General features: G+C 47.5%; 1 protein-coding gene across 2 annotated transcripts; it reads right to left on the minus strand.

Annotated features, from left to right (window-relative positions):
• Window positions 1–185: 185 nt before the first annotated feature.
• On the minus strand, window positions 186–19,206 carry MRAP (melanocortin 2 receptor accessory protein). 2 transcript variants are annotated; one of them, XM_007965000.3, is made up of 4 exons: window positions 18,689–18,797; window positions 8,991–9,265; window positions 5,765–5,864; window positions 186–784 (listed from the first exon to the last, which is right to left on the minus strand). In XM_007965000.3, exons 3-4 carry the CDS (start codon window positions 5,791–5,793, stop codon window positions 472–474), a joined length of 342 nt encoding a protein of 113 aa, XP_007963191.1. In that variant the 5' UTR covers window positions 5,794–5,864; window positions 8,991–9,265; window positions 18,689–18,797; the 3' UTR covers window positions 186–471. The 2 variants fall into 2 exon arrangements, with proteins under 2 accessions (XP_007963191.1, XP_007963186.1); XM_007964995.3 differs by lacking the exon at window positions 8,991–9,265 and having other exon boundaries at window positions 18,689–19,206.
• Between the last annotated feature and the right edge of the window lie 3,320 nt (window positions 19,207–22,526).

The raw sequence follows: 22,526 nt of genomic DNA on the forward strand, positions 1-22,526 counted from the left end.
TGCAGCGAGCTGACCTGGCAGGGCAGATGCCATCACATCTGGGGGAGCCGGAGGGTGCCAGTGGAGCTTGGATGGGAACTTACCCAGCATCCTAACAAAGGTACAGAAGGACCAGGTGAACTCAGGGCTGATAACACATTACACAGTAATGGTAAAGTGGCATAGTAAGCAAACAGGTTTTCCTCTGGATTTACATATATTTTATTTTCCTACTCTTTCCCTAAGCAAACAAGCCATAAGCAAGCGGGCTAAGTGTGCTCAATAAAATCAGCAACACCTGGGATGACCTCTGCCCTCGAGGGACCACTGCAATCTTTGTCAAAGGCATAGGATGCTCCTGCTCTAGTCGCGCTTGACCTTAGGTGCCCTTTCCGCTACATGCAGACAGCCTCTAAGAAGAACAAAGAACGGAGGTGTCCAGGTTGGCTTGATTTCATCAGTTTACTCAGCTATGGCCACGATCTGCTGACATCAGCTCTGCAATTGAGAGGTCCTGTCTCCAGGGGGAGGCTCGCTGGGCTTGCTCCTGACGAGGGGACCCCCATTGAGGGTCAGTTCCCAGAGGAGAGTGGGGTGGGTCTGGAAAATCCCAAGGGGCAAGGTGGAGGAGCTCTCCTGTCGTAGCAGCTGGTCAGGGTCAGTTCTGCTCCCTGGCTCCACTGAACGCGCCTGAGCCTGTGAGGTCCCCAGGGGTTCCCTGTGGCACGGCAGGCACTTCTGGATGCAGAGCTGGAGGCTGAGGCTGTGACTCCAGGGGCATGCTTGGTGGTGCTTGGGGCTGTTCCTGTGAACAGAGCGGAGTGGGAGGCAGGCGTCAAAGTTGCAGAACAGTCCGTACTGTGGGGCTTGGGGGTTTCCTGCCACACCTGCCATCTGCCCAGACCCCATAGGGAAGGCCACACAGGCAAATTCCTGAGAAGGGTCAGCCAGCTCACCAAGGTGGCCATTGTAGAGAGATCTCAGAATGAGAGGAGGTGCTTTGTCAGGAACTAGGCCTCAGGTCTTTTCCTGGAGGCCACTTCTTCCTATATTGATTTAGGATGGAGGGGATGGGGGCGTTGGAGGAGCAGGTTGACCTCCCATCTAGCCCTGTATCTGAGTGTACCTCATTTTATATCCGTAGCCCAAGCCAGCTTGTACCTTGGTGATGTGGTTTGGCTGTGTCACCACACAACTCTCACCTTGAATTGTAATAATCCCTACGGTCGTGGGAAGGACCCAGTGGGAGGTAATTGAATCACGGGGGCGGGTCTTCCCATGCTGTTCTCGTGATAGTGAATAAGTCTCACGAGATCTGATGGTTTTGTAAAGGGGAGTTTCCCTGCACATGCCCTTTTGCCTGTGCCATGTAAGATGTGGCTTTGCTCTTCCTTTGCCTTCTGCCATGATTGTGAGGCCTTCCCAGCCATGTGGAACTGTGAGTCCATTAAACCTCTTTCCTTTATAAATTACCCAGCCTCGGATATGTCTTTATTAGCAGCTGAGAGCAAACTAATACACTTGGCTAGAAATGCGTCCTCCCTGTGGCAGGCATGGTGGCTCACACCTGTCATCCTAGCACTTGGGGAGGCAGAGGCAGGCAGATCACGAGGTCAGGAGATTGAGACCATCCTGGAAAACATGGTGAAACCCCGTCTCTACTAAAAATACAAAAATTAGCTGGGCATGGTGGCGCGTGCCTGTAATCCAGCTACTCGGAAGGCTGAGGCAGGAGAATCACTTGAACCAAGGTGTCAGGTTGCAGTGAGCCCAGATTGCGCCACTGCACCCCAGCCTGGCAATAGAGCGAGACTGTCTCAAAAAAAAGAAAAGAGGAGGAAAAGAGAAGAAAGAAAAGCGTCCTCCCTGGGTGGATTCTCCTGCCCAGAAAGTGCTGGGGCAGTGGACATGGCCATCTGGAGTGAGCTCTGGCCACCACTTCCCAGCTGCCTTTGACGTCATCTGTAAAATGGGACAGTATTGGCTCACAGATAGCCTCAGGATGAAATGAGGTGACGTATAAAACGACTTTAAATGTGGTTACAACGCTGGCACGAATGAAGAGTACCAAGTGATGAGCCCACTGGGCAGAGGCTGTCCTTTCAGATGGCACTCGCCCAAGAATGCCCTCCCTCCTCCCCTTCCTCATGGGAAGGTCAGCTCCTCATGGAGTGACTCCTAAATCTTGCTAAGGATCCACTTTGCTGCCCTGAGCATTCCAGGAATGTTACCAAGTGCCTTGAGAGCATTTTCTTTAGTGAGCCCTGTAGCTGGTCAGGACGTACAGTGTCATCAGTTTGCCCCTGTGAAATAGCCCAGAAGGCCTGTGCCCCCCAGGGAGCTGGGCACGGTGGAGGCAGCCTCTGGGCTTGCCAGACCAGGCCAGGGAGCTTTGTACCAGGAGGATTACTGACGATCCTTGCACACTCCCTGACCCAGGGCGGCTGCAGGTCATCTCAGAAGAGTAGAAAAGAAAGGTGACATCACTCGTTTATCCCTCAGATGTGTCTCGGGTGTAAAAATGTGCTTAAATTGAATGTGAGTTCTAAAAACTGAAAGAGAAGAACAGATTTCAGGTCAGGTGGCTCCTGACCTCAGTGGCGCCATCTTGGCTCACTGCAACCTCTGCCTCCCAGGTTCAAGCGATTCTCTTGTCTCAGCCTCCCTGTGTAGCTGGGATGATAGGCACCAGCCACGATGCCCAACTAATTTTTGTATTTTTAATAGAAACCGGGTTTCGCCAAGTTGGCCAGGCCATTCTCGAACTCCTGACCTCAGGTGATCCACGCACCTCTGCCTCCCAAAGTGCTAGGATTACAGGTCTGGAGTTTGAGACTGGCCTGGCCAACTTGGCGAAACCCCATCTCTGCTAAAAATACAAAAATCGACTGGGCGTCATGGTGGGTGCCTGTAATCCCAGCTACTCAGGAGGCTAAGGCAAGAGAATAGCTTGAACATGGGAGGCGGAGGTTGCAGTGAGCCGAGATCATGCCACTGCACTCCAGCCTGGGTGACAGAGCGAGACTTTCATCTCAAAAAAAAAAAAAAAAAAAAAAAATTGAATGAATTTCTTCATTGCTGTAAAGCTACCTTCCATATGTGACCAAGGTGAGCACAAATGGCCTGGCAAGGGTAGCCCTGGTGGGTGAGACACCGTGGGCAGGGCAGGCGGGGCGGGGAGGAGAATCAGAGGCCCCTTCGAGGTAACGCTGGGCTGTGGTGTGATGTGTCACCACCAAAAGTCATGTGGAGGCCTGGTCCCCAGTGTGGCAACACTGGGAGGTGGGGCCTTTAAGGGGTAATGAGTTTTTTTCTCTAGACTGAATTAGATCTTTTTGCAAAACGAGGCCCTCACCAGAAGCTGAGCAGATGTCGATGCCATGCTTCCTAGGCTTCTAAGCCTTCAGAACCATGAGCTAAATAAGTCTCTTTTCTTCATAAATTACTCAACCTCAGGTATTCTGTTACAGCAACAGAAAACACTAAGATGCTGTGCGAATGCACGAGTCCACGGCTCCTCGTGGGACCTGGTGTGGGATACTTTGGCTCAGGGGGTCCAAGGCCACTCAGCTCTTCCTCAGCACAGTTCAGCTCATCTCTCTGCTGACCAGCTTCCTACACTGAGGGTTTCCAGTCCCCAAGACTTCCGTCTGTAATGGACGTAACAGTCCATAATGGCACCAGCCCTAGCCCTCCTCCTGGACCAATCAGTGCAGCCCCATAGACACCAGGTCCATCCCTCAGAGTCTAGATTCCAAATTCCAAAGACAAGAATCTGACCAGTCCCAGCTCTTTCGCCAGGCCACACGTTTCCAAGGGCATGGGCCAGCCACTGGACAGGCCCTCTTTGCATAGGCGATGGCAAAATACAGGGTGCCTCCTAAGAACAGTCATTAGGAGACCAGCAGCTGTGAGGGCTGATTAGCCTAGAAAGGAACATTAGATGTGGCAGCCAATCCTCTAGCACAACAGAATTAACATAAAACATAAAACAAGCTGGGTTCCAATTACTTCTTAAAACTGGATTTCACCTCCAATTTAGTGGCACACAGCAGGCATCCAATAACAGATGCAGGCCATAGGTACCTAAGGTAAGGATCTTTCTTTCTTTTTTTCTTTTCTTTTCTTTTTTTTTTTCTTTTGGAGACAGAGTTTCGTCCTTCCTGCCTAGGCTGGAGTGCAGTGGCGCGATCTCGGTTCACTGCAACCTCCGCCTCCTGGGTTCAAGAGATTGTCCTGCCTCAGCCTCGTGAGTAGCTGGGATTACAGGCATGCACCACTACACCCGGATATTTATATATATATATATATTTTTTTTTTTTTTTTTTTCAGTAGAGACGGGGTTTCACTATGTTGGCCAGGCTGGTCTCAAACACCTGACCTCAGGCAATCCGCCCACCTTGGCCTCCCAAAGTGCTGGGATTACAGGTGTGAGCCCCCACGCCTGGCCAAAGGTAAGGTTCTTATGCTCCTGGTGAGCTGGCCAGCAAGACTTAGTGCCCATGGTGTCAAGTTGGCTTCATTTTCTTTAACAGCTTTACTGAGATATATTTTCATTCCATGAAGTTGACTCATTTAAAGAGTACAATTCAGTGGTCCTTAGTACATCCACAGAGTTGTGCAACCATCACCACAATCTAATTTTAGAACTTTTTGTTTGCTTTTTTGTTGAGACAGGGTCTTGCTCTATCACCCAGGCTAGAGTGCAGTGGCGTGATCACAGCTCACTGCAGCCTTGACCTTCTGGGCTCTAGTGATCCTCCTGCCTCAGCCTCCCGAGTAGCCGGGACTACAGGTGCATACCACCATGCCCAGCTAATTTGTTAATATTTTTTGTGGAGACAGGGTCTCGAACTCCTGGGCTCAAATGATTCTCCTGCCTTGGCTTCCCAAGGTGCTGGGATTACAGGTGTGAGCCACTGTGCCTGGCTTAATTTTAGAACTTTTTTTTTTTTTGAGATGGAGTCTCACTCTGTTGCCCAGACTGGAGTATAGTGGCACAATCTCGGCTCACTGCAACCTTTCTGCCTCCTGGGTTCCAGCAATCCTCCTGCCTCAGCCTCCTGAGTAGCTGGGATGACAAGTGTGCACCACCACGCCCAGCTAATTTTTGTATTTTTAGTAGAAACAGGATTTCACCAAGTTGGCTAGGCTGGTCTTGAACTCCTGACCTCAAGTGATCCACCAACCTTGGCCTCCCAAAGTGCTGGGATTACAGGCATGAGCCACCGTGCCCAGCTTAATTTTAGAACATTTTTATCATCCCCAAAAGAAACCCATCAGCAGTCATTCCCCCTTCCCTGCTCTCCCCCCAGCCCTAGGCAGCTGCTAATCTGCTTTCTGTCTGTGGATTTGCCTACTCTGGATGTTTTGTGTGAAAGTTGTCATACGACATGCAGCTCTGTGTCTGTCTTCTTTCACTTAGCATGATGTTTCTGAGGTTCGCCCATGTTGCAGTATGGATCGGAACTCCGTCCCTTTTTATTGCTGAATACTATTCCATTGTAGGGACATAAGTTGACCATCCCAAATCCGAAACTCTGAAACGCTGCAAAATCTGAAACGTATTGAGCACTGACATGAGGCTCAAAGGAAATGCTCCCTGGAATATTTCAGATTTCTGGATTTGAGATGCTCAGCTGGTAGGTACAATGCAAATATTTTAAAATCCCAAATCTGAAACACCTCTGGTCTCCAGGATTTTGGATGAGGGATACTCGACCTGCACCATTACTCACTGGAGAGCGTCTGAGTGACCCAGAGACCCACACCCCTTGTTACTCACTTCATCTGCGGGGAGCCCGACCAGGACATGTAAAGCAGGATGAGGAAGAGGAGCAGCACGAAGGCAGCCAGGCTCACCCAGAAGGCGATCACGATGGAATCTGCGGGAGGAGGAGATGCATCTCAGCGCTGGGTTGGTGTTGACATAAAGCAACACTGGGGGGCAGTAAGGAGTCCCGGGGTATTGTGGAATGAGGGCCCTGAGTTTCAGTTGTCCTCCAGCCTCTCAGCTGTTACCATGGGGAAGATATCCCATTAACAATCACTTTGGGAAAGAACAGAGAAGCCAAGAAGCGTTGTTTTTTTTCCTCAGGGCAGCTGGCCACGGAGTCTGTTTAGGGTGATTGTCTGTTAAGAAGAAACATTGAACGGAATTGTGAGCTTCCTTCCCCCACTCCGCCCCCCGCCCAACCCCACGCATCTGCTTGCCCAGCTCCTAGTGGTGCTCAGAGGAACAGGTCTGAAGGATGGGAGGGAGAGGAGAGGGCTGTGGGCAGCTCCGAGTATTAGGAAGGACTCCTGGGCCCCCGGGAGGGATCTAGCGCCTACCGGGGCTGTTGGTGGAACAGCTTCAGAGACCCCAAGAGTTGATACTCTTAAGAAGGATGAGCGCTGGGCTGCAGCGCACTGGCGGAGAGGCCCTTTCCGCTCTACAGGAGTTAGCCTAGGTCTGCTCATGCCTGGATTGGTAAGGTGGAAATAGCAAGTCCCTCTCTCAGGCAGAAAGTCTCATCTCAGGGGCTGTGGCAGGAAGGAGAAAGCACTTTTGCCACCAGCACGATGGCTGGATTTGTGGCCTGAGGCTGAAGGGGGAAAAGGAAACCAGGAAACACAGTTAGCCTGCCTGGGGCCCTGGGTGGAAGAACCTGGCAGACCAGGAGGGGCCTTTCCCCTTCTCCAGACTCCAGTTTGGGAACTTCAGGCCAGTTGCTATGGAACTACTTTCCAGCACCACAGTTTTGCTTGGTGGTTGTCTGTGGCTGTGGGCAGTCCGGCCGTAATTCGGGTCTGCGAGTGTCTCATCCCAGACCAACTGCATAATGCCAAATGCCACAAGATGGGATATTCTAGACACCTACGTGTGTCACCAAAAAGGGTTACTTGAGGATGATAACCTAACGAGAATTCACTGAGCACCTTTTGTGAGGCACTGTTCAGGATTCAGAGGGGGCTAAACCAGCACATGAGAAACTGCTAACTCCCCCCAACCTCCTCCTCTGAACTTCTGCAGTGCTTCCAGCACTAACGCTGTCAGTAAATGAGTAAGAGAATGCACAAACCACTGAAAGAATGAATAGAGTGAGAGTAATGTACACAGAGGCGGAGGAGGAGTCTCTAGGGTGAAGATTGGTACTTGAGCAAAGGGTGTCATCTCTGCCATCTACAACCCCTGAGAGATAGAAGGAAAAACTGAGGATTCATAAGAGGTGACCTCGGACCCTAAAATTTAACATTAAAAACAGGGTATAATGCGCTGGGCACAGTGGCCCATGCCTATAATCCCAGCACTTTGGGACGCCAAGGTGGGAGGTAGATCACTTGAGTCCAGGAGTTTGAGACCAGCCTGGGCAACATAGCAAGACCCTGTGTCTACAAAAAAAAATTTTTTTAATTACCTGGGCATGGTGGTGTATGCCTATAGTCCTACCCTTTCATGAGGCTGAAGCTGGAGGATTACTTGAGGCCAGGAGTTCAAGACTGAAGTGAGCTATGATCACGCTACTGTGCTCCAGCCTGGGCCACAGAGCAAGACACTGCCTCGAAAAAAAAAAAAATCCCCCTCAAAACAGGGTATAATGAAAAGGCACAGTACTTGCAAAAGAATCATGAGCATCTACTGCCTTGTAATCTGCAGCAACTTGGCATTTACACTCCGTGGGGGCAGGGACAGCAAAGACCGCCAGGCTGGCTCTCACGTCGCTCCTCCCTGTCTCTGAGCTCAGGAGCTGATGCCGTGCCCTAGAACAGTGAACTTTTTAAGGGCACCTCTGGATTCCTGGGGAAAGGGAAATGAGATTGGACTGTGTGTCCTAAGTTTAAAAGGAATTTTTATTTTATTTTATTTTATTGAGACAGAGTCTTGCTCTGTTACCAGGCTGGAGTGCAATGGCACCATCTCAGCTCACTGCAACCTCCACCTCCTGGGTTCAAGTGATTCTCCTACCTCAGCCTCCTGAGTAGGATTACAGACACCTACCACCACGCCCAGCTAATTTTTGTATTTTTAGTAGAGATGGGGTTTCACCAAGTTGGCCAGGGTGGTCTCGATCTCCTGACCTTGTGATCCACCCGCCTCAGCCTCCCGAAGTGCTGGGATTACAGGTGTGAGCCACTGCGCCTGGCCAGCTTAAGGACTTTTGAAAGAAGCTTTTGACTCTCTTAGCCTTCCTTGCCCACCCCCTGTACATTGTCCTACACTCCCCAAGAGTCACAATCTATTTTACAACCCTTACAGTGTAAGAGTACATATGCTGTCAGAAAATGTGATTGGAAGTTTTATTCTGTAGGGATATTTTAGGTTTCTGCAGACACTAATGCTCTTTTTCCTTCCTAAAAATAGTGCAGGGTTTCAGGTCTTATAGCACCTAGGTAAGTTCTACCAGGGATCTAAAGGAATAGCTTCAAACTCAGCACCTGAGAGCCCCCTTCCCCAGACTGACACTTGTCTGAGTCCTTGTCGTCATCCCCAGATATTGAGCAAGAAATAAGGTGACAGGTTTCACAGAACACAGTGTCTTCAGATAAGTGGAGTTTAAGTTTTGTCAGACCAAAAGGCAATCCTCCGCCACTAGTCATTTTCGGTACTAAAACCTCTTTCATCACGTTCTGTTGAAAAAAACAGGCAAGAGAATACGATTCTTTTTCCTCTTCCTACTGAAGGTTCACCCGAGTGCTTGGAGAGAACATTTCATTCCAAAAGCAAGAGCTGTGTGACTCTCTAGTGTCAGGAATATTTACACATTCCTAAGCTGGTTTTCCCAACAGGGAGCCCCAGGCTGGGTTGACAATGAAACTGGTCCAGCCATAGAAACTTACCTCCTCTCCTCTCTCCTATCCTCCCTTCTCCTCCCTGCCTGTTCTTTCTCCTTTCCTTCCCTCTCTCCTCTCTTCCCTCCTTCCTTTCTTCCCTTCCCCTCTGGGTCCACACTGCTGGAATGAGGGGAATTAGTCATCGGCAGCGGAGTGACAGGAAAGGTTCTGGGTGGCATGGCCAGGCTGCACTTCACCTTGGGAGGATTTTCATCGAGTTAACAAATTAATCCAATCGAAGGACTCCTTCTTACAGTAGGCACTTCTGTTTTGATAAATAAACAGTTCTAGCATTCCTCCGTTCTTCACTCTACTAACGTTTGGGTTCCAGAGTTCCAGTAGAAAATCAAGATGTGGCTGGGCGTGGTGCCTCAGTCTGTAACCCCAACACTTTGGGAGGTCAGGACAAGAGGATCACTTGCAGTCAGGAGTTCGAGACCAGCCTGGTCTACGTGGTGAAACCCCAACTCTACTAAAAAAAAAAAAAAAATACAAAAATTAGCCGGGCTTGGTGGTGTGTGCCTGTGGTCCCAGCTACTCGGGAGGCTGAGGGAGGAGAATTGCTTGAACCCAGGAGGTGGAGGCTGCAATGAGCCAAGATTGTGCCACTGCACTACAGCATGGGTGACAGAGTAAGACTTGGTCTTAAAAAAAAAAAAAGATGTTTTCCTTATTAGGGAATAATAATGTGGTTAAAAACCCAGGCTCTGGAGGTGGGTGTTCCCTGGCTAACCTCTGAATCTGCTCATTTGTAAACTGAGGATAGTAGTACCTATTAAATAGGTACTACTTATATAGAATTACATAAGCATAAATTAAATGTTAGGAGAATTAAATAAAACATCTACATAAATGCTAATGGCACCATTTCTTGTTCTGTGTTTATGAAACAATTTATAAATAGAACTAAAATTATTATCTGTTAAGAGGATTTTGTGGCAAGTAATATCATTGTATCCTTCAAGTGCACCCAAATGTCGGATATGAGTACAGGGAATTGTGGGGTGCGATGGCTCACGCCTGTAATCCCAGCACTTTGGGAGACCAAGGTTGGTGGATCACCTAAGATCAGGAGTTCAAGACCAACCTGGCCAACATGGTGAAACCCTGTCTCTACTAAAAATACAAAATAAAATTAGTCAGGCATGGTGGTGCATACCTGTAATCCCAGCTAGTCGGGAGGCTGAGGTAGGTGAATTGCTTGAACCTGGGAGGCGGAGGTTGCAGTGAGCTGAGATCGAGCCACTGCACTCCAACCTGGGTGACAGAGTGACAGAGTGAGACTCCATCTCAAAAAAATAAAAAGAGGGAATTGTGGCATAGGTTACTAGCTGTCAACTCTAAGGTCGGCTCCTTGTATGCTTCCATTGTAATAGGATCCTTGCTTTTAGCAGGACACATGGCCGCCTGAGTTAAAAACTACATTTCCTTGCCTCCCTTTCAGAGAACCATGTGATAAGGTTCTGGCCAATGTGATATGAGTGGAGTCATCACAGGACAGCTTCTAGAAGCCTCCCTCCAGGGATTGCTAGACTTCTAGCATCGTGTGTCCATTTTTATTCCCTTACTCCATGTTGCTCCCTGGACATGGATGTGATGGTCAGAACGTGTCTTGCAACATGAGGATGAGGGTGGCCATGTCCCAGGGATGGTAGTGCAATGAGCTGGAAGGATGTGAGTTCCTAAGGACTCCATGGAGCCACCTCACCAGCCCAGTCCTGTAGACTGAGAGAAAATAACTTCTGTTTCATATGGTACTCTGTTAGTTGTAATCCATTTTCTTTACCAAGTCAGCAAAGAAACGGACTTTCTCATGAATGTACCAAAACTTAAAAATCCAAATGAAAAGTGACCGTCAAAATAATCATCCTCTCTCTACCATGGAGTCATAGAATTCTTACTAAAACACATGTATTGATCAAACACTTACAGATGTCTTCTTTTGGAATTATCTTCAAGGAGTCACACATAGACACAATTTTGCTACGTTGTGAGATAATTCATTTATGACATCCAGATGGTATCAACCAGCTTAATCACCCATTTCATTAACCTGATTTGTTTCTGGGTGAATCTTAACTATTTCCAAAAAGAAACTTCATCCTCTTAAAAGAGATACACAATTTATCACCACAAATGTTTCCTAGAATGTGTTGTGGCCACCCAGCAACATCAGTTCAAGAAGTTGTTGAGCAATAATAGAGTCATTCAAGCGTTGCACCTGCCCCTAGTGCTACCTTGATGGAAATTCATTCGCAGATACACATTCTGGTATCTTTTGTTTAAAAATTACTTTCACTACTTATGTCATGCCCGTGGGAATGATCATTTGCTGAAGAATTTGAAGCTGCAATTAAAGTTGAGGCCTGAAATTGATTGCTCTGAATGAGAGAAAAAGAGTCATATGTAGTTGTTTTGTTTAATCTGTACTTCGAATTTTCTACATTGTGTACAGAGAAATTGGTTGGCAGTGTCATTTTGTTCTCTTGCTTCCAATGCTCAGAGAAGCAGATGAACAGACTGTCTCATTGAACCAGCGTGACAGCGGAGGTCAATATGGACTGTGACCGGTTCTTCTTAACCCATAACTAAAGGGAAGGAGGTATATTGACCTGAGAGGTAAATAATAGAGCATTAAGCCAGGTACTACTCAAGGGAAATCAGCCCATCCTACTCTCTGAAAGGGAGCATTAGGCTGGTGTCTGGAGACTCACTATGTTAGAATAATCTGTATTGCTGCTGTAAGATTGGTTTTCTTCCTCTGAAAAGGGCACAGATGAAGATCAAACATGTAATTAGTCAATTAAGGCAGGGCTGCAGGAAACAGATTTGCATTTTCCACCTTGATGACAGTTTCAAGGAAAGGTAGTGATTCTTAACCTTTCCTTGGAACAGTCAGAAGCCCTGTCTGAAAATCACAAGGGCAAAATCCCTGTCAAGTGCCTGCAACAAAATCATACCAGACTTTGAGCAGTCCCTGGGAAAGGGCAGCCCAGAGCCTTCAATTCGGCGCTGATTGCTCCATATAAATATATATATGTAAATCTCTAAATGTTTCCAAATATCTGCCCAAACATGATGGGACATATTCCAGCATATGTATGTATTAGTCTGTTTCCACATTGCTGTAAAGAAATACCTGAGACTGGGTAATTTATTTAAAAAATAAATAAATAAAAAAAGAGGTTTCATTCGCTCATGTTCCGCAGGCTGTACAGGAAGTATGGCAGCTTCTGCTTCTGGGGAGACCTCAGGAAACTTACAGTTACGGCAGAAGGCAAAAGGGGAGCCAGCACTTTACATGGCCAGAGCAAGAGGAAGAAAGAGGAGATGCCACACACTTTTAAACAACCAGATTTCATAATAACTCACTCACTATCATGAGAAAGCACCAAGGAGATGGTGCTAACCCATTCATGAGAACTCTGTCCCCACGACCCAGTCACCCACTACCATGCCCCACCTCCAACACTGGGGATTACGATTCAACATGAGATTTGCTGGGGACACAGATCCAAATCATATCAGAGCATAAACACAAAAATTTTAAAATCCATCCTCCTTGGGCCGAGCGCAGTGGCTCATGCCTGTAATCCCAGCACTTTGGGAGGCTGAGGTGGGTGGATCACAAGGTCAGGAGATCGAGACCATCCTGGCTAACACAGTGAAACCCCATCTCTACTAAAAATACAAAAAATTAGCCAGGTGTGGTGGTGGCGCCTGTAGTCCCAGCTACTCAGGAGGCTGAGGAAGGAGAATGGTATGAACCCAGGAAGCAGAGATTGCAGTGAGCCGAGATCATGCCACGACACTCCAGACTGGACAACAGAACGAGACTCTGTGTCAAAAAAAAAAAAAAAAAAAAAAAAAAAAAAAAAAAAAAATTCCATCGTCCCTGTTAGGTTAATGCATGAACCCTGCATATTCTTTGTATTTTGATTCCTCCTCTACTCTGAACAAGATTTGAACCCAGCCTGGCCTCACACATTTTAGCCAGCTGCCCAAATGGCATTCTAGTGAAAACATCTTTTTTTTTTTTTTTTTTTTTTTTTTAGATGGAGTCTCATTCTGTTGCCCAGGCTCTCGAGTGCAGTAGAATGACCTTGGCTCACTGCAACCTCTGCCTCACAGGTTCAAGTGATTCTCCTGCCTCAGCCTCCTGAGTAGCTGGGATTACAGGCACCTGCCACCACACCCAGCTAATTTTTTGTATTTTTAGTAGAGATGGGGTTTTGCCATGTTGGCCAGGCTGGTCTCGAATACCTGACCTCAAGTGATCCACCCACCTGGGCCTCCCAAAGTGCTAGGATTAGAGGCATGAGTCACCACGCATGGCCTAGCGAAAACATCTAAGCCAGAGCTTTGCCTTTTTATTTCCATCTTGAAGCATCCCTGGGCCCTGGGATCCACTCAGCTTCTTCCTGTCTTGGATGTGTGTTGCTGCAGAGAAGGTTTACAGAACAAGGGTGTGATGTTATTCTGATTTGTTTGACTGGGGAGGAGACCTAGGCTCCAAAGAACTGGCCAGCTGAGAGAAAGTTGAATTCATCAGCAAGGAAGTCAACAAAGGCAGTCACCTGCTTTCTGCAGTATGACCTCTGTCCACCCTCACCTGACTCACACTCACCTCACCCCACCCATGAAGACATGGAACAGCATCCCTCAGACTGCCTGACACAGAATTTTGCTTCTGTCTGTTTTAGATTTTTTTTTCAGTAAACTTATCTGAATTCTAATACTGAAAACAAAAGTACACAGAACAGCTTCACTTAACACACAACAGTGGAAGAAGTTTCACTCTCACCAAGGCCATTATTTACCATAGCAAAATCCTGGAAATGCCCTGTATGTTCAAAGATACAAATTTCTATAACATCATGCAAAGTCTTTGTGAAAGAGTATTTAAGGATATGGGAAAACAAAATATTATGAGGTCAATATGAACAGAGTACAAAACAATACAGTGAGATCCTGTATCTCTATCTATCTAATATTAATAGTAGACTCTCTCTGGCTGCTTTAGCTGAAACCCAAGACTGAAATCCAATCCAAAGATGGTGTTATTGTCAGAATGTTGTGTCCCCCCAAAATTCATATGTTGAATCCCTAATCCCCACTGTGGCAGTATTTGGAGGTGGGTCCTCATCTAATGAAATTTAGATGACATTATAAGAGTGGTGCTCCCGTGATGGGAATAGTGTCCTTCTAAGAAGAGGACAAGACACAGAATGCATTTGCACCACCCCCACTGTGCCCACTGAAGAAAGGCCATGAGAGGACACAGCAAGAAGGTGGCCATCTATTTTCAAGCCAGGAAGGGAGCTCTCACCAGACACTGAATCTGCTGTCATCTTGATCTTGGACTTCCAGCCTCTATAAGTGTATGAAAATAAATTTCTGTTTTTTAAACCACCCAGTCTATGGTATTTTGTTATATTGGCTTGAGCAGACCAAGGCAGGTGCCAACTACTTAAAATTGGATTTCATGATGCTTGGGTCTGAATAATTTTTTTTTTAGAGATGATAGAACAGCGTGTGGAGTCTCCCACAACTCTTACTCTGTTGGAGAGGGCAGGCAGCTGCATTAGTCCATTCTTGCACTGCTATAAAAAAATACCTGAGACTGGGTAATTTATGAAGAAAAGAGGCTTAACTGGCTCACAGTTCTGCAGGCTGTACAGGAAGCATGGCTGAGGAGTCTCAGGAAAGTTGTAGTCATGGCAGAAGGCAAAGGGGAAGCAGGCACATCTTCACATGGCCAGAGCAGGAGGAAGCGGTGGGGGGGCATCATACACATTTAAACAACCAAATCTCATAAGCAGCAACTCACTATCACAAGAGCAGCATCAAGGAGGAGATCTGTCCTCATGATCCAATTGCCTCCCACCAGACCCCACCCCCAACACTGGGGATTGCAATTTGAGATGAGATTTGAGTGGGAATACAGACCTAAACCGTATCAGAGGCACTTCCCTGACCTTGAGTCAGGCTATAGTCTGGCATGTGCTCCAGAAAATCTCCAGAGCAAGAGGCTCAGCAGTTGGTGGCAGCAGAGTAGACAGGGGGCTGCCATCCTGGTGTCAGAGGGAAAGCTGCGTGCAGTGCAAGACACATTAGAGGGCCTCAGGGGAGGGCAGGCTCAGAGTCTGGAGTAGGCTAAAGGGATGGTGGAGCAACTCCAGGTGGGGTTGGTCTGAGAACAGAGAAAGGAGCTGGCAGATCTAATAAAGGAAAAGCATCCATTTCACCATGCTGGGGAAATAGGAAGCTCTAACTTTGAGTGGAATTCAAGGATGGTTTGTGTTTAAACATTTTAAAAATGTATTTCATGGGACTGGACATTTGCTTTGGTAACTAAAGTGACTCAGATATTTCTTCAAATTTAAGAGTGAGTGGTGAAGCTATGAGGCGGGGAAAGAACCAGTGCCACTAGCTAGGTTTGCAAGGCAGCCTTGACTTCCTGGTCTCAAGCAATCCTCCTGCCTCAGCCTCCTGTATAGCTGGTACCACAGGCACATGCCACCACACCCAGCTAATTGTTCATTCATTCATTCATTCATTCATTCGTGGAGATGGGGTCTTCCTATGTTGTCCTGGCTGAATATCCATCCTGCAATTTTTGCTAATCCCGTGGTTGTGGAGTGCTCTCTCATGACTCTCTCCTCATGCATTTCCCAGGCCACTTGTGAAGCTGGACATTTTTTCTCTCTGTGGGCCATTTGAGTTTTCCCTGTGGCTACTGTCTTTTCATATCCTTGCCTATACTCTTTTGTTCTTTTCCTTATTGACTGATAAATTGCATTAAATGATGAAATAATAAACTCGTTTCCATTTTAAAAGAAAAAAGATATTTTCAGAACAGTTTCCAAAAATATAAGAAAAGAGTTGGCTGGGCACGGTGGCTCATGCTTGTAATCCCAGCACTTTGGGAGGCCAAGGCAGGCAGATCACAATGTCAGGAGTGCAAGACCAGCCTGGCCAACTCTGTGAAACCCTGTCTCTACTAAAAATGCAAAACTTAGCTGGTGCGGTGGCAGGCACCTGTAATCCCAGCTACTCAGGAGGCTGAGGCAGGAGAATCGCTTGAACCCAGGAAGTGGAGGTTGCAGTGAGCTGAGATCGCACCACTGCACTCCAGCCTGGGCGACAGAGATAGACTCCATCTCAACAAAACAAACAAAAAGGGAAGGGAAGGGAAGGGAAGGGAAAGGAAGGGAAGGGAAGGGAAGGGGAGGGGAGGGGAGGGGAGGGGAGGGGAGGGGAGGGGAGGGAGAGAGAGTCACTGCAACTTCTTTGTTGTTCCTTGAAAATGCCAGGTGCTCGCCTGCCCTGGAGCTCTTGCCCTGCTATTCCTGCTGCATGGGAGGCTTCTTCTGAGACCTCCTCCAGGTGCCATCGTGATGGTTCACCTCCTCCCAGGGACCCTGGGGAGGCCTTCACTGGTGCCCTGTTCACAGTGACAATCTTTCCTTGGGTCCCTGCTCTCCCTAGCTGCCCCCTCTAGTTTTATTTTTTACTTTTCTGAGACAGAGTTTTGCCCTTGTTGCCCAGGCTGGAGTGCAATGGTGCGATCTCAGCTCACTGCAGCCTCTGCCTCCCAGGTTCAAGCAATTCTCCTGCCTCAGCTTCCCAAGTAGATGGAATTACAGGCACCCACCGCCATGCCTAGCTAAGTTTTTATATTTTTAGTAGAGATGAGGTTTCACCATGTTGGCCAGGCTGGTCTCAAACACCTGACCTCAGGCGTGATCCACCCACCTCGGTCTCCCAAAGTGCTGGGATTACCGGCATGAGCCACCGTGCCCAGCCCAGTTTTATTTTTCTGTATGGAGCACATATTACCATCTGCCACATTTTTCTTATTTATGGTGAATTAAAGACCACCTCATATTTTCAACAGTTCTCTCATTGAGAGGGGGGCTCTCATTCTCTCTGCTTGAATCTGGCTAGCCTGGGTAACGGACCTGCCCAGGGAAACATGGCCAGGACGTGGCAGAGCCAAGATGTGAATCCAGTCGACTGGCTCAGCAGTCCACATGCCTGGCCTCTGCCTAGCCCCTGCCTCCTGGTGGGTTCCCTAGAAAAAAACTCAACAACCACCTATTTGGAGTTTAAACATTCTTATGTGTGTTGTGGGGAGTAGGGGGAGTTTTGTCTAGCCCCAAACTTCTCTTCCAGAGAAAATAGAAATTACATTCAAATAAAACATAAAGACTGGGATACTGTGACACAAATAGGAATAAAAAAGACCCCAAGAAGTATCTCTGTCTGTGGGTGTCAAGGACCCCTGACACCCTGAGGGGCTTAGAGGTGAAATGGTGTCTGTTATCTTCTGTCATAAATTTGGAATTCACCTCCTAAGAAATGAAGATACTTTGGAAGCAAACACATTATTATTATTATTATTATTATTATTATTATTATTATTATCATCATCATTATTTGAGAAGGAGTCTTGCTGTGTTGCCCAGGTTGGAATGCAGTGGTGTGACCTCATCTCACTGCAACCTCCGCCTCCTGGGTTCAAGCAATTCTTGTGCCTCAGTCTCCCGAGTAGCTGGGATCACAGGCATGTGTCACCACACCCAGCTAATCTTTGTGTTTTTAGTAGAGATAGCGTTTCACCATGTGGGCCAGGCTGGTCTCAAACTCCTGACCTCAAGTGATCCACCCACCTCGGCCTCCCAAAGTGCTGGGATTACCAGCATGAGCCACCATGCCTGACCTGTGTTTACTTTTTCTGTGTGTGTGTGTGGAGATGGGGTCTCACTGTGTTGCCTGGGCTGGCCTCGAACTCCTGGCCTCAAGTCATCCTCTCTAGTTGGTGGGATTACAGGTGTGAGCAATGGCACCCAACCCTGCATTTACTGTTTGATGGACAGTATGTGATTATAGTGAGTGAAAACCCAAGGAAGCCAAGACTTCCTATGGGATAGGTAATGCATGGGTTTCCAGGGCTGAGACCCAATCTTCCCAGGCTTTGTTTTTGTTTTGTTTCTCGTGCTCACTTCCTCATCTAATTTGTCATTGTGATCGGGTAACTGGACTCCTCAGAGAAGATTGTCCACACATGCCATGTTAGCCAAGAGATAAGGAACCCGAGGGCAGATGAGCAAAAAGAAGCAAAGTCATGCTGGTTTGTCCTTGCTGAGACCATGATGATGAAATGTACGTTGGCGTTTTAGTAAAAATTATTAAATCCTGCATCTTAGGGATGGAGAGAATAACTGTCCCAAATCTAAATACAGACAATGGAAAAGGCAAATCTCTAATTTGAGGAAACTCGCTCAGCTTATTGGAGCCCCAAACAAATTAAACAAGAAATCTGTCTTTAAAAGAATACTCTGGCCAGGTGCGGTGGCTCACACCTGTAATCCCAGCATTTTGGGAAGCCGAGATGGGGGGATCACTTGGGGCCAGGAGTTCCAGACCAGCCTGGGTAACATAACATGTCTCTACAAAAAATACACAAAATTAACCAGGCGTGGTGGCATGTGCCTGTAGTCTCAGTTACTTGGGAGGCTGAGGTAGGAGGATTAATTGACCCAGAGTGTTCAAGCCTGCAGTGAGCTATGGTCACGCCACTGCACTCCAGCCTAAGCCACAGAGCTAGACCCTATCTCCAAAATAAAATAAAATAAAATAAAAATAAAAATTCTGCTTCCAAAGTGTCTTCGTGACTTAGTAGGTTAATTCCAAGCTTATTACAGAAGTTAACAGATACAATTTCTCTCCCGGCCCCATTCATTTATATCTACGAGTGAACTAGCCACATTGCTGCTTTCCCGTGATGTCTACTGGAGTTAATAAGTGAATGCAGAGAAAACTGGGAGTGGCCAGTCATTTGGACCGACCCCCAGCCTCTGTCGGGCCGGCTTCCCTAGTTTAGACTTACGTTTGTGGGCTTTCAGCTTCTTCTCGTCTACGGGAATGAGGTCCAGATAGTCCAGGTAGTATTCATAGCTGTAGTATGGGGCAGAGGCGTTGGTCCCGTTGGCCATGTCTGTGGCACTGGGCAGTCAGCGTCCGGGCCAGCTGCCTTGCCTCTGGAGCCAGGCGCCGAGCCCCTGGGAGGAGACTGCCTCACTGATTTCTGCAGGAATCGTCCAAGTGTGTCTGTGGGTCTCTAGGCTCAAGGTCTGCCCACTTATCAGAGCTATTTGGCTGGAAGAAAGGTCAGGGGGATGTGCCTCACATCGCCAGCATCCAGCAGAGCCTCCCATCCTGCCGCTCCTTGATAAAACTCCAAAGCAAACAGAGCAGAGAGACGGGAGAACGGCTTTCCAGGGCAGCCCTAGGATGCCCCTCTGTGTCAGGACAGGGAGCTGGGCAGGAAATAGATGCCCAGGGCCCCTTAGAAAATGCCCAGTAGGAATGGAAAGACAATCGCTTTTTGCCTTAAATACTTGAAAAGTTAAAAGAATCAAAAAGTAAGCCTGACAGTGCCCTTGACTTACATTTAAGCAGTTCTTGATGCTGTTGAGCAACCACCGAACTGCTGGCTTAGATTCAAAATCTGAGGGCAGAAATTGAGTGATGTCAGCCGTGAACTTGTAAAAACCTCTGTCGTGTACTCATAGCCAGTTAATTAAAACCAATGAGAGCCCCCTGTCCCCACAGAGTGCACCTCTCCGCTTATATCTAAGCCCCCAAGAACCAACCAGCTGGCCGCATTTGTTCAAACTCAAAAGGCTGTTTATCTGGGCCACGACCCCATGTGGTTCGAGCTCTTGGGAAATAGAGTCCACTCAGCTCTTGGCTGATACCACACGTGACGCAGATTCTGCTGGGTTTCTGTAGGGCTTGACTCCAAATTCTACCCCCTCTTCTAAGATCCTCGGACACTAACAAGAGGAACATTCTGAACATCTGGAATGAGCAGGACCACAGGTGACTGGAACCCTAGAATTTAGCCTTTGAGAATTAGGACGCCAAAACACACAGCTTTTGAGGCCTTTCCCTCCAATACACCCAGCTTTCTTTTGTTCTTGATTCAGGTCTACACTGTCAGAATAAAGCTGGGTATTGACAGTGTAGACAGTCCACCCAGATAACTTGAGCTCCTCTGCTGGTTTTGCTGAGGCTTGCCATGCCTGAGGCATTCCTTGGGGAGCACTTTGAGGGTAGTTCAGTTGACCGGAAGGGGAGGAATGAGGCTCTTGTGTTTCCAAAGGGAGGGGCAAAAGATCCACTTGAACAGTAAAACAAAACCCCTGGTCCCGCTACACCCTACACTTCTGACACCAGACGTGTGGGCTTTTCCATACCAAGCAACTTCCTATTCTTGGCAGACACTGGCTGGGTGTCCTACAATGTAACTCAATCCTGACACTATGTCATTTGCTAGAATGGCTCATACACAGAACTCGGGACAAACAGTTCACTTACTAGATGACTGGTTTCTCATAAAAGAATACAACTCAGGAACAGCCACGTGGAAGAGACACGTGGGGCAGGATATAGGAAGGGGCACAGATTTTTCCACGCTTGATCCAGGTGCACACCCTCCCAGCACCTCAACGTGTTCAGCAACTTGGAAGTTCTCTGAACCCCCTTGAGGATGGTTTTTGTAGGGTTTTATCATGTGCTATGCCATCTAGATTATTATTATATTCCATTATGTGGGCAGCATTTATGAAATCACTGGCTATCAGTGAATGAACTCAATCCCCAGCCTCTCTCCCCTTTCCAGGGCGGGAGTGAACATTGCAACCCTCTAATATATGGTGGGTTCCTCTGACAACCAGCCCCCACCTCATTAGCATAAACTCAGGTAGAGTTGAAAGTGCCTTATGCTGAATAACAGAAGACGCTCCTCTTACTCCATTACTCAGATATTGCAAGTTTTATGAGTTCTGCGCTACCAAGGACAAAGATCAAATATAGTCAAATGCTGACTAATAATGCTTCCATCAATGACCAACTCCATATAGAACAGTGATCACATAAGATTATCATAGAGTTGAAAAATTCTTATCACTTAGTGATGCTGTAGCCAACATAACATCATTGCACGTTTACTTTATTTTATAAACAAATTTAGTATACGCTAAGTGTAGTGTTTATAAAGTCTACAGTCGTGTCCAGTAATGTCCTAAGCCTTTGCGTTCACTCACCACTCCCTGCCTCATGCAGGGCAACTTCCAGGCCTGCAGGAGTCATTCAGGGAAGGACCCTATACAGCTGGACTATTTTTTTTACAGGCTTTTTTTTTTTTACTATATCTTTTGTATGTTTAGATATGTTTATATCTAACACTAATAATATCATAATACTATCATAAATCCTTACCATTGTGTTATAATCGCCTAAAGTATTCAGCATAGTAACAATAGGTTTGGAGCCTGGGGACAATAGGCTAGGCCGTACAGCCGAGGTGTGTGGGAGGCTGTGCCCTCTAGATTCATGTAAGTTACACTCTCTGGTGTTCACACAATAGCGATGCAGTTCTCACAACGTATCCCCGTCGTGAAGTGACACATGACTCTACATGTTTCTTATGTCAAAATATCACAAAGACATCCCCCACACCATGCCCCCACCTGTGTACTTCCAGATGTTTCTGTGTACACTGCTGCACACGTGCCTCCCAGGTGTGTACAACACTGTGCAGATATCACGTCTGTTCTGGGCTGAACTGTGCTCCCCCAAATTCCTAAGTTGAAGCCTTTACCCCCACTATCTCAGAATGTGACTGTATTTGGAGATAGGATCTTCAGAAAGATAATTAGGTTAAAAAGCCATGACAATGGGTTTTAATTCAAGATGACTGGTGTCTTCATAAGAAGAGGGGGTTGGGATAGCACCGAGGCACAGAAAGAAGACGATGTGAAGACATAGGGAGGAGATGGCCATTGACTATTGCAAGGGGCCTCAGAATGAAACCAGGCCACTTACACCTTGATCTTGGACTTCTAGCCTCCAGAATTGTGAGGAAATACATTTCTGGTTTTCTTTCTTTTCTTTTCTTTTTTTTTTTTTTTTGAGACAGAGTCTTGCTCTGTTGTCCAGGCTGGAGTGCAGTGACGTGATCTTGGCTTACTCCCACCTCTGCCTCCTGGGTTCAAGTAATCCTCCTGCCTCAGCCTCCCAAGTAGTTGAGATTACAGGCATGCACCACCGTGCCTGGCTAATTTTTGTAATTTTAGTAGAGACGGGGGTTTCGTCATGTTGGCCAGGCTGGTCTCGAACTCCTGACCTCAGGAGATATGCCTGCCTTGGCCTCCCAAAGTGCTGGGATTACAGGTGTGAGCCACCATGCCTGGCCATATTTCTGTTAAGACACCTATTCTGTGGGACTTTGGGCTAGCTGGGCAGAGCGAGCAGACTAACACTGTCCCAATGGGTAGCTAGCCAGGTATGAGCAAGGCAGGAGAGGGCTCCCCCCACACATACACGGGGAGTGTCGGGCAACCATCAGGTGATGGTTAGGCTGTTGTTAACTGTCTCTCTAAAGTCATAATTGGTCACAGGTGGCACCAGGGAAAGGCAGGCTCCCAATAGATAGAAAACACCTAAAACCGGTCAGCAGCTTCCTGATAGGATCTCAGGAGTTGGGTGCGTGGGCTCAAGCATGGCATGTGGACAGCCCACCCGCAGGGAGGAATCAGGGGAGAAGGAATGCAAGACCCTGGAAGCAGGCCCACGTATGAAGCCCCGAGTCAAACGGTCCAGCCGTGCACTTCATCTCCCCAGGTGCCCGCTTGGCCCCCTTCCATGTGTACTTTATTTTC

This window comes from Chlorocebus sabaeus, chromosome 2 (assembly GCF_047675955.1).
Source record: "Chlorocebus sabaeus isolate Y175 chromosome 2, mChlSab1.0.hap1, whole genome shotgun sequence".
NCBI classification, from domain to species: domain Eukaryota; kingdom Metazoa; phylum Chordata; class Mammalia; order Primates; family Cercopithecidae; genus Chlorocebus; species Chlorocebus sabaeus.